The 12,580-nt window shown below is 26.2% G+C and overlaps 1 protein-coding gene across 3 annotated transcripts in view; it reads left to right on the forward strand.

Moving 5' to 3' along the window:
- LOC129965651 (tyrosine-protein phosphatase non-receptor type 4-like) overlaps nucleotides 1–12,580 on the forward strand; it is a 59,357-nt gene that overhangs the window by 32,260 nt on the left and 14,517 nt on the right. For 2 of the 3 annotated variants that reach the window (XM_056079732.1, XM_056079733.1), the window contains 3 exons: nucleotides 2,939–3,082; nucleotides 9,360–9,423; nucleotides 11,200–11,363. In XM_056079732.1, the coding sequence (XP_055935707.1) occupies nucleotides 2,939–3,082; nucleotides 9,360–9,423; nucleotides 11,200–11,363 (372 nt within the window). Of the gene's footprint in view, nucleotides 1–2,938; nucleotides 3,083–8,224; nucleotides 8,478–9,359; nucleotides 9,424–11,199; nucleotides 11,364–12,580 lie in introns of those variants that run through there. The other variant, XM_056079734.1, reaches the window with a different exon arrangement.

The following is a 12,580-nucleotide window of genomic DNA, read 5'->3' on the forward strand; positions in this document are numbered from 1 at the left end:
GGTTAAGTAGTTTAGGAGTCCATCGCGGACAAACATCGTGACACGTAATTTATATATATTAAGATTAATGAAAATATTACTTACCATTTTTCATCCTTCCAGTTTATTCCTAACTTGAATCATCGTGTTCACAAACAAACAGACAGACAATTCCAAAAATGGAATTTTTCGAGCGCATCGGCGTTTAAACTATAGAGATTCATCAAAATATCGAATTATATATTTTCACGAATCCATTACTTTTACTTTCTTTACTTTGTGCACGAACGAATAAAATGCCAGGCATATTTTCTACGTTACGTACATTCAAATGCGTTTGATTTTAATAAATATCGTCCCCTAAGTTTTCTTTAAAGATCTTCGCAAAAGAATGGTTCCAAGAGACAGAATAATAACTTCAACAAGAAAAATGTGTTTTTATTTATTTATAACATAAAGCAGAGCTTTTTAAACTGCAAACACCTCTTGTTTGTTGTTACAAAACAATATTATGAATACAAAAATATTTTTCGCATTGAAAAGAAAAACATTCGCATTGTTTAAATAAATGGGAAAATGCATAAAATGTATCAGAACTCAAAGAGTTTCATTTAATTCTGAAGTAATAATCATAAATTTGCTGATAAAACTACTTATTTTTGATTTATTTTCTTTTAGGGGGATAATATAAATGTCAATTATGAATTGAATCGAAAATTTCACAACAACGCAAAAGATTCTCAAATTTTTTTACTAGATTTGTAATTTAGATAACGTGAAACTGGCTTTTTTTTTCCAGTTTTAGAAGTTGCATAACTTTACAATGGATCTTTTCAATTCAAATATTTAGTTTATTTTTGGGATTTATTTAAAATTAATAAGTATACTTAATTTTACTGCTTATATTTTAACTACCGAGAATTTTAACTACAGAGTTTGGAAAAAGGAAAATTTGTTTTAAAATTTTCTTTCTAGAATAATGGAAATAAAAGCTTTGTTCTAATTTACACTGAGAAGAGAAAAAAAGAAATTATTCTTTTTATTCAGCATAGATTAATTTTAGTTAATCAATGATCGATAATTAATAATGATTAATTAATTAATAATTTCTTTGGAGGACTTTTTTAAATCTGTAACAAGTTTTTGCTATGATTTACCGATTCAAATGGCATCGATTGATTTGAATATTCTATCAGTCAATCGGCTAGAAAATACAAGTTTGCTGAACCCGAGTTCCTTTTCTAGTTTAAAAAAATGAATAAATGGATGATTAAAAAATTTTAATTATTCATTTTCAATAATCACAAAAGCAATGATATCAAAATATGACAATAACTGAATCTTAACTAAGTTGTAAAAAATACAACGGATAACATAGTAATTCATCATTAAAATATTTCTAAAACAATAACCATGTACTATGTTAAAAGCTATATAAATAAAAGTGGAAATCATAAATACTTTGTACCCTAAGTATCCGAATTATTGTATACATTTACTTCATATTCTGTGCCTGAATATTATAAAATAAAAGGACGATTTAAGTAAAGTTTTCGTGATAATAAACTAACACTTAATTTCTTATTAGTTAAAGCTATGTTTTGACAAATATTGAAGAAATCTTTTAACTAGAAACAACAGAAATAAGATGATAAGATTCAGATTAGAGATTTTATCTTATAATTCAGTATATTTTTTTCAAACTTATACAGCGGCTTCAAAACAAAGGGTTCTTGCACTTTTAGAATGTGGAGAAAAAGATGTTCGTACCTAAAAAATTTTCATTGTAATATAAAGTCTAACATTTTTTAATATCATTTCTATTAGATTGTTTAAAAAATTGGGGGGGGGGGGTATTTATTTTTAATAAAAATATAAAAAAAAGCAGAGAAAAGGGCGTCATAAGAGTGTTTCTACATCAAAAAAGATTTCAGAAAAATTCATAACTAAAATTATCACCTGCTCCTTTTTTTTATTTTATTTATTTATTCTTGCATTTTGCTGATATTTTAAAAATTGTTTGGCTTTAGTCTTTGCTTGTTTACTTCTGTAAGCTGTATTTATTATTTTAATAATTGTTTATAATTTAAATATAGCATTCAAAAAATAGTTATTTTTCATCAAAATAATGATAAATCAATTCGGTATTTCGCTAAATTGGTAAGTTTGTCCTATTTAAAGTGCAGTATTGATAAAACTTTTTAACATGTTAAGGATGCTGCAGGATATACTACTAAGTATTAATTGAAGGAAAAATCATACTATTTATAATTATGTATAGATTTCTTTAAACTGTACGAAGACTTTTTTTAAATAACTTTTTTATTTTTGTGTTTCTTTTTAATTATTGATTTTTTTAAAAAAATCGTTTCTTTATATTCTTAAAATATTTATTGAAATTTCATTAAGAAACAGTTATTGACGCTATTTTGAAAAATTCTCAATTTGAAAAATTAATTTTTACGAATGCATAAAGCAGAAATCCATCTAATTTGTAAGTACACTTTTAGGAACCACTATTTGTTCATTTTTCTGTAATGCCATTAGTTGAAATTAGAGCATGCAAGATTCGTCAGCTTTTATCTAATCAATAATATCGAAAATTGCACACATTATTTAACAGTACAAATTATTTTACGGATTATTATTTCATGTACCAATGCTCGACAATTTATAAACTAAAAATAGTTATTCCTTTGACTTGACTTGCTTTATGTTTAAAGGTAGAATTATGTAATTAATTTTTTATTCGCTTCTTGATTTACCGGAATTTTTGAAATGTTTCACTTTTGTGTCTTCTCGATAACAAAAAAAAAACTGTTTTAATATTTTCTAGAATTCTTTGTCGGTTAACCGATTCATTAAGTAAATTTTCGAACTTTGCATTCCAAATAAGAGGATAATTAAATTCGATTTCATTACATGCCACTTATTAATGTTTCCAAAATGTCTTTTATAGATAGAAAGAAACCAGTCCGAAATCTCATCCAAGACTGGCGATGTTTCCCATGAAGAAACAGACTACAACGAAACACAGCGGAATGATGACAACGAAATCATTTCCTTCAATCATGTTCCTCCGGAAGAAGTGCCTAACCATCAGGTAACGAAAACGACGCCACGTTCTTATCGAAACATTTCTGAAAAATAAATTTTCTTGTTTTTAGTAACGTAGAAATTTAACGTAGAAATTGTTTTTAGTAATGCGCATACAAAAAATTAAGAGTGACCGCCTTGTCAAAAAATGGCATGTTTGTAGTAGCCCTGTGCGGCTACTTGCATGTGAATTATAGAGCTTTGGATACAATGAAACTTTTTATTAATCCGACGCGAAAAGTGGCGCAACTCAGTAAATAAATGGTAAATATTAATTATTCTTAGAGTAGGATTGGATTGGATTTTGGGATTTAGTGGTGCAAGAGCCATACCTAACCATACTGCGCCAGAACTCAGAGTAGGACTAAAATCAGAGTAGGTCCTCAGAATAGGACCAGAGTAGGTATGTGCAGCTATATCAGATGATTAATGGCATCATCAATCAGATGATGATGCCATTAATCATCTGATATAGCTGCACATGCAAAAAACATTTTAAACACTTACTGGCTCTTTAATAATATAATAATCTTTCATTAATTGGTTATCAGTTTCTATTTTACTTGCTATTTTGTTATTAAATGAAGATAAGAAAAACGATTGTTTGAAAGTAGGACCAACACTATTACGATTTAATTTTTAAGGATTAAAGCTCTACCATCCGCGCTTAAACCGTCAAATAATGTATAAAACAAATCTCTGAAAAATATAGATTTTTTAAATATTTTTCTGGTTTTTTTATGCTTTTCTTTTTTAATAGAAATATAAGAAGAAGGTCGTTATAAGCCATAATTCTCTCAAATGATTATACCCCTAAGCGAAGGCAGCAATTATTTAAAACTGAGAGGTGCAAAAACCACCTGGAAAATTGGAAATACAACATATAGCATCACTAATTGCTTTTGGTTAATAACGCCTTATCTCTAAAATGAGCACGATAATCTATTGATAAGGTTTTGTTTTCAGGGTCATTTGGCTCCAAATTCGAAATCTGATTCCACTAAAGATTCGTCCCATAAGTGGGCTCACTCCACTTTAAATTTGACGTGGTAGATCAAATGTCTTTTTCTGATGTGGGATCACAGGTGGAAGTTTGAAGACCGACTGTCTGACCTTAATACAAAATTATAAGATCCGTACCAATATCGTATTTGTGTTGCTTCAAAACGGAACGGTAATATAAATAAAACTAAATTATGGTAATTATGATATACTTATAGAGCAACAACACGTAAATGACCACTTGTTGGAAACTATTTTGTTTTTACTTCTTTCTTGCTTTTATGATATTAAAAATGTGACATCAGGATTCTATGATATGAAGAAGTTGTTTCCTCATTAAATTTGTAGACCCAGTTTTCATATTGGTGAAATCAAATCAATCATTCAAAAAAAAAATCAAATCATTATTCAAAGCAGGTAAGAAGAAGATTTCATTGCCATATTTTTAGTCGTCACCTTTCGATACGAAATTATCGTTATGATGTCACATCTCCCAGTGGACAGTTATCACTTATAGCGTAATAGACTTCACAGAAGAGATCAAATAGTTCTGCAATAAAAAGTAACCCGTCTGTGACTAGCTTAAGGGTCGCAAGAAAATCCTCGTGAAATTAATCAACTTTTGCTGTAAATACAATATTTCGTCTCCATAGAATATCAATTACTTGTGCTTGAAATAGAATTGTGATCAAATATATCAGTTAATATCAGTTACTTTTCAATAAATTAAAATCATATTTAAGATTATTTAAAATGGCATGATAATATACAACATGGGTTTCTCGGACATATTAAATTATTTCAGATTAATAGCATATTTCGCAATAATCTCACTCAGCAAATTTTTTAATGTCTGCCGAATTGAAGAATCCAGAAAATTCCACGGATACAACTTTATTATGCGAACGATATACGCAATAAGGACGAAAACATAAGACATTACTGTATTCTATACTAGATATCATTACAGTGTTCTCCCTCTCCTTTTCAACATAGTTATTTCACTTCATCATGATATTCTACGCTCGTGATAACTCCACTTCGTTTCCTGATACGCAAAAGCACATCGATCTCGTACTTATATTGTACCCTAGTAGTACCACAATATTGTGAATGCCGAAGTGCCCAGCATAAAAAATATAGTATGATACGTAACAATATTCAAAAAGTCCGGAAATTTTTTTAAACATTGATAAAAGAAGAATTGGAACAAAAATATTATTCACAGATTAATATTTTATTTATAGTGCTTCATCTTTTATTTTATAGCTTGAGATTTTATTCTAAAAAAATTAACTGGGTCAATTTTTTTATTAAAAGCCGAATATTGTATAACGTTACACTCTATAGAAAATTATAGATTGAACAATGCTGGATGATAATATGAAAACTATATTGTAAATTGTACACTAAAAAATCTTAATAACAGTATAAAAACTATATTGTAAATTCCAAAGTTATGAGCACTAATCAGTGCTGTAATAAAACAATTCTAAATATATTTAACAATGCAGTATAGCAGTTTATTTATACATGTTTATACATTTTACCTCAAACTTTGAGACAACAGTATTTTTGATATCTTGTTTTAGATTATTTGTATTTATTTTTTAAAAATATTCAATTTTTAATAAAAGGCTTTGGCTTATCCTTTATTTATTTAAAGTAAAATAAATTAAAATTAGAAAGTGAAAGAAAAGCAAATAAAGGAAATTAAAAGAAGCAAAATAAAAATAATTAAATTCGTATTAAAAAAATTTGCTTTTAAACAATTCTTTATTTAATTTTAATTAAAACAGAATCAAAATTATTTTTTTAACAAACGATCAAATACTTCGGTTTACCTGGTTTCAAAAAGCGTTTATTTCCCTCTTTTTTTTAAGATTGAAATTTTAATTTTCATAAATTAAAAAAAAGTATGAATAGTTTTGGAAAAATAAAAAAATAGAAAATTCAATGTCCCACATATTTAAAAGCTTTAATTTTGAGTCCATGTTACATAATTTATTCTAACAACAAATATTAATAATGAATGAAACGGTTCTTCTTTGATTTCAAATCACTTTCTTAACTCGAAATTTTAATTTAAATGCCAAACTGAAAGTTTAAAGGACAATGTTGAAATGCCCTTTATTCCTATCGAACTAAACACACAATTATTATATTCGGTATTCGGATTTTAAACTCTCGTTGACCCAACGGATAAGATGCTTACTGTTTCACAAATTCCGTTGTTCGAATCTTGTCATAAGTGAAAGATATAGATCTAGTGAATTAAAAAAAATCATTAGGAGCAGTGTTAAATAATTTTTAATACACATAAATAATAAGAGCAAACTATTAAAAAACATATATATACAAACTATTTCTACAGCATTGGAAATTAATATGTTAAATACTGGGAAAACAATATAAAATATAGAAATGCAATATTGATCAATGTAAGAAAAGTCTTATATTTTACACTGTTGTAAAACAATACTATTTTTACAAATTATATAATAAAAATATACATAATATTATACAAAACTGTGTGCTACTTGTAAAGGATCATCCAAAATCAAATACAAAAGCATAATTTCTATCAAGCAAAATACACAATTACCATAAATGACTGTCTTTTTTTCAAGGTATCGCTGGCACAGAGAATAAGGTACCGCTGACAATCCAAATTGTCCGATGTTCGAGTTTATAAGTAGATGAAAATCAGAAGACTACTACCACTATAAAATTAATCATGAAATGTCCTAAAAAGTGTAATACGCTTTCATACTCAAATAAGTAATTATACTCGATATATCAAATACGGAATAAGAATACTTTTAGGAATGTTTATAGCCTTGGGAGCGAATTTGGTCTGTGCCAGGAAAACAATATTATACAATGTAGGACGTCGGTATTTACCAATATCAATATACAAAAAGAAACCTTACATTTTTCAATATTGTAAAACAATATTATGCAATATTTTTCTGAAATTTTGCACATTATTTGAATACTTGTTTCTAAATTCATTTATTTGAAGAACGAAATTCAACTACAGAGTAATGAACTATGATCTATATTATTATAATTACAAAATTAATATGAAATAATGATTTTTTTAGATAGGATAATCGAAATTCTAAATTGTACCATTTAATTATCTGAAGAATCGTACCTAGGGATGACGAATATTTTAGGAGTGGTTATTACGTAACCAATATCAAAAAGTCACAAATACAAGTGATCAATACTTTTCAAACAGGGGTGTGATTCAAATCCTTGATACGATCTTACTGGTTATATTTCTATTACAGGTTTTGGATCGCGATAGAAAGTAACAATCGATACGATATCACTGAAATTTACTGGAGCGGTGACTTCGCTGGAAAGTAACAAACGATACGATCTGTCCAATGGAAGCTCTCGAACATAACAGAAAAAGAGAAATATGTGAACGGATTGAAAAGTGAACGGACCGGTTATTGGAATCATCGTATCACTGAATTGTATATCACTGAAATTTATCGGAGCGGTGACTTCACTGGAAAGTGTGAAGTCGCCGCTCCACTTCATTAGAGTAACCGGTCTTATTGGTATTCGTATGTGTTGATGCACTGTTCCATACAAATCGTTCTTAATTGCTTGTAATTTGACTTTGCATATATTCCATTTACTACTAGCGCCATCTATTGGTAGAATATAGAACTAAAGTAAACAATTTAAAGAAATGACATTTATATTTCATTCAAATTTTTCAGAAAATGGTTTACACCAATACAAAAATTAAATAAATAGTTTTGAAAAAAATCAAATTTTAGAAGTAAGCTGAAATAGATAAATTAATTCAATCACACGTTACTTAATTCAGTAAATTAAGTATTAATTACAATTAATAAATTTTATATTTAATATTAAGTAATAATTTTAAATTAATAATATGATTGAAATAATAGACATTTGGAGCAAATATTTAAAAATAACAATATCAAAATTATTTGTTATTCAAAAAATCGTGGATTATGCATCTCTAATCGTACCACAACTATTTCTCTCACTAATCATCCAAAGCTCTTGCACGACGCAGATAATCATTTCAAATATATTTCAAAGTAGATGAGTGGCAACAAAACGCACTGTCATCGATCTCTTTTCTTTCCATGTGTGTTTTATTTACATTTCAAATGTCAGACGCGCAATTTGCTGCTTTAGGGTATTAAAAGTTTTGTTTATTTAGAATTGCAAACATGCCGAAGGAAATTAAAACTAAGGACAGTTCGCGATATTCTTTTGATGCGAAAAAAGATAGATTCAAAAGAAGAAATGAATCCCAAGAAGAGAGAGAAAAACGAATTGAGTCTGCTAGAGTGCGAAATAATTTTGCAAAAATTCAAAATAAACTGCAAGACCCAAATGAAGTTTGTTATTGTTTTCCTTTATAAAATTTTAACTTGTTAGTTTTTGGCACATCCGCCTACATATTTTGATGTTTGATGGCGTCGTTTTTATAATTGTGTAGGTACTACAGTTGGTTTGCAACCTGTTCAGAAAAGAAGTTCTTGAAATTTCGTAAATATTTTGATAATAAAAACATTACTCGGCTGAAATTTAAAATTTCAGAAAATTTATTAATCTGTCGGAAATGAAAAAAAAAAAAGTTGTCAAAATTTAATCAATAAACGTGTCTATTTTAGGTCAATCATATTCCTAGCTAATGTTATCGTTTTTAAAATTAAAAAAAAGAAAAATAGCGAGAATATTGAATAAAATATTTTATAAAAATCATATTTCATGCTAATATTAATGTTTTCTTAATAAAAAAAGGTAATAACCTAGAATATTGAATAAAATATTTTTGACTTCAATAATAGATTTTTTTTAATGAATGCAAACTGTTCTTCCCATTTGGAAAAAACTTATGATTTCCTTAAACTCTACTGTCTTTTTTTCCAATTTTTAATATATGTGTAATTGTAAATAAATTACCCATACTTTTATGCTTTCATTACATCTTATAATATAAATTAGTTGCATAATTAATTGCATCTTTTAATATAAATAAATTTACTATACATGATTAAATAGGAAAGTAATCTTTTTATAGTTGATATAAAATGAAAAGCTAAAAAATTAATGAACTTTTATTTTTGAATTGAGAGCATGCACTTTCTTTTTAAAAATATTGATTATTTCTTAGCATTCTTCCTTTCAACGTACTAATAAAAGAAATCTATATTTGAAAAGTATGTTTTTAATTTATGAAGACTAAAACAATCTTATGTTATATTAAAATTTTACAGGTGGTGCAAATAACACATTCCAATCAAACATTTATTACAGAAAATAGTAATGACTATCAAAATGGTAAGATTTCCTTTATATTATAGCATATTTCTGTCTTGATTTTGTCATTTAGTTTTTTTTTAAAGTAGATTTTGAGGTGCCATTATTCAAAAAGGGTTTTATAATTTTATCTTATCATATTATTTGGTTGAGTTTGTCACAAATTTAATATCATTGCATTTCAAGTATTTATTATCAAATAAAAAACTTGTACTGGAAATTCTTGGAGTCTTTTTGAAGTTACTTGAATATTGAAATCTTTTTTTCTTCTCGTTGAAATTGGCTCACCATAAATAAAAACAATCCATTAAATAAATAAAATTTGCATGTTGTCTATTATAATATTCTTGTTTACAAAACTTAGCACATATTTAATGTGTACGGTAAAAATGTGAATCATGGAATTTTTTTAAAATTTTAATAATTAAAAATTAAGCTGAGTTTAAGCTTTTTCTGTGTTTTCTTCCAAAAATATTATTGCACCAAATTAAATATACTCTATTTAAAAAGTTTTTTAAAAATTATTATACCGATTTAGTAATTATACAGATTTTGTCTGAATGTTGACAATTTTTTAAAAATATTTTCTTACGTAATTCCATTAATAAATTACATTGTTTCCATGAAATTCATACCGTTTTCATTGTTTCATCAAATGTTTAGTCACAGGATTTTCTGACATTGTTGAAAAATGAGGTTGAAGGATTCTTTTTTATATATGTATAATTCATAACAAATAAAAAGAGAATTTACAATGCTATCAAATTAGATGAACTAGGCATTTACTTTTTTAGTTGTGCTACAAAATCATGGGTTTGGTTTTTATCATAATGTGTAATTAGTAGTGAGGCAATATACAATTACATGACCTTAATGCTTAATAATTTGATGGAACCATGAACATATGAGGTATATTCAAATGATTTAACTGAAATTAAATCCCCTGTGAATAAAATCCCCATTAATAAATTCAAAGTAAATTTATGCTTATTCGGCATTTTACATTTTGTTGATATTTTTAACTGAATGTCAGTAATATAAATTAAGATTTTTCTCTCTGAAATTTATCTTTCCTTTCAATTCATAAAATTTCTCATCTCATGAATGGTTCTGTATTTTATTATTTAGTCAATAGCTTTAGAGAAGGTTTTTGTATGGAAAATTGTGAGGAAGATAATCTTTCTGTATAATTTTTAACTTGTATAATAATAATTATAACTTAATATTGCAATACAAAATCATATTAAAATTAAGCATGTGTTTTGTGATTAGAGCTTTAAATTAGTTGCAGTCATTTAAGTGAATGAAAAATATTATCAGTATTCTATAGAAAGTTGTTCAACTCAACATACATCCTTAAAAAAAGATAAATCACTTAATTATTCTATGAATAGATCTGAAAGATATGTTAAAATTAATACGCTGTAAATATTTTAGAAAAATAAATGTTGTATATGTTTTTTTCTTGTAACAATTAAAGATTTAATTAATTTATTGATTTTTTTTTTAATGCATTGAAAGCTTCAACCCCATATTTGACTCAACATCCAAATGTTGCTGCTGAATATTATAAAATTGGATTAAGTGATAATTTATCATTTTCTTTAGCTCCAAAAAAGAAAAAGATTAGAGAGTTATGAATTTTCTTAATGGACTTGATAAACCTGATTTGATATATATATATATATATATATATATATATATATATATATATATATATATATATATATTCAAATATTCATATTGATTTGATATGATTATTTATTTATTTATTGTTTATTTCAATGTATATTGCAGCCTTAGAATCATCAGATACAAGAGAGTCAAAAGATGAATCACTTGACCAAAGCAGCCTTCTTATTGATACGTCCACAGATATTCAAAATAACCAGTCATTGCAAGAATCTATGTTAACGCTACAGTTATCTCTCGAAGATAGATCAGCACTGTCAGCTTTTGAGGTGATTATAATAATTTATTTATGATTAAACCTTTCATCAAGTCTGTTAAAGGAAAATAGAAATTGGAACATGAGATTTATTTTGAAAAATTCCTTCACTTTTTATAGGTTTTATTAAAGTTGATCAATACTTTATCAATTGAAGTAAAATATTTCTTATAAGAAATTTACTATTTGTTACAAACATTTATCTCATGTGATGTTTTTAAAATTGATTTTTATTTATTTATTTATTTTTCTACCATTTCTTGATGTATTAGAGTTTTAAATTTTTTGCTCTTATGCATTTCCATTGACAACACACTATTTCAAACTTTTTGAAAATTAAATATCAGTTTATTCATTTATTTAAATTTTGATTCCATGTAAGTGGCACCACATGATTGTAAAATTGAGAAAATTTTGATTCAAGCTCCCATATTTATACAAATGAATTACTAATTAAATACTATAAAAGTGAAATAATTAAAATCAAATGGAAAATAATTAACATAAAAATACTTTTTAATAAACTAATAAAAATATGTTTTTAAAATTTATTAAGATGGTAGTCATGCTGGGAATCCATAAAGTTTTAGTGGATTATAAAATGGTTGTAACTTTGCAAATATGTGTGATAGAAAAATACAAGTAAAAATGTTTAAAGAATTTGATGTATCACGTTTATCTTGAAAATGTGATTAGAGAATTTGATGTATCTAGTTTATCCCCTTTTAGATAATATCAAATTTTATTCACAGAAACTTAATTTAGCAATTACTTTATTTTCAGAATTATTATTAACCCAGGACTTCAGCAATAAAAATGAAAATAATTTGTTTTGTTTGATTAGGGTCCCCTGCCCCTTATCTTATGTGTTCAGCCACTAGTAAACTGAAGTTGTTTTCTATTTTTCTATTCTGTTGAAGCTGTAGGTTATTAATAATTCAGAAAAATAAGTAAATTTTAAATTATATTTCTGAAAGTAAAATTTTTTAGCACAAATAATTAGATATCTGAAGCTTTCTAATTCTTTTTACAAATTCTTTATATATTATATATTTGCAAGGCTTTAAATTGACATTGAACTTTATAAACATACTGCCCTTTTAAAATCCCTCTAGTTAATTCAGAATTTGGGAAGAAAGATGAATTTAGATTGTTTTAAAAGCAAAGTTGATTGTTTATTTTAAATGTAACTTATTTGCATTTATAGAATTGCAAATTTTGACATTTTAT

This window comes from Argiope bruennichi, chromosome 4 (assembly GCF_947563725.1).
Source record: "Argiope bruennichi chromosome 4, qqArgBrue1.1, whole genome shotgun sequence".
NCBI lineage: Eukaryota > Metazoa > Arthropoda > Arachnida > Araneae > Araneidae > Argiope > Argiope bruennichi.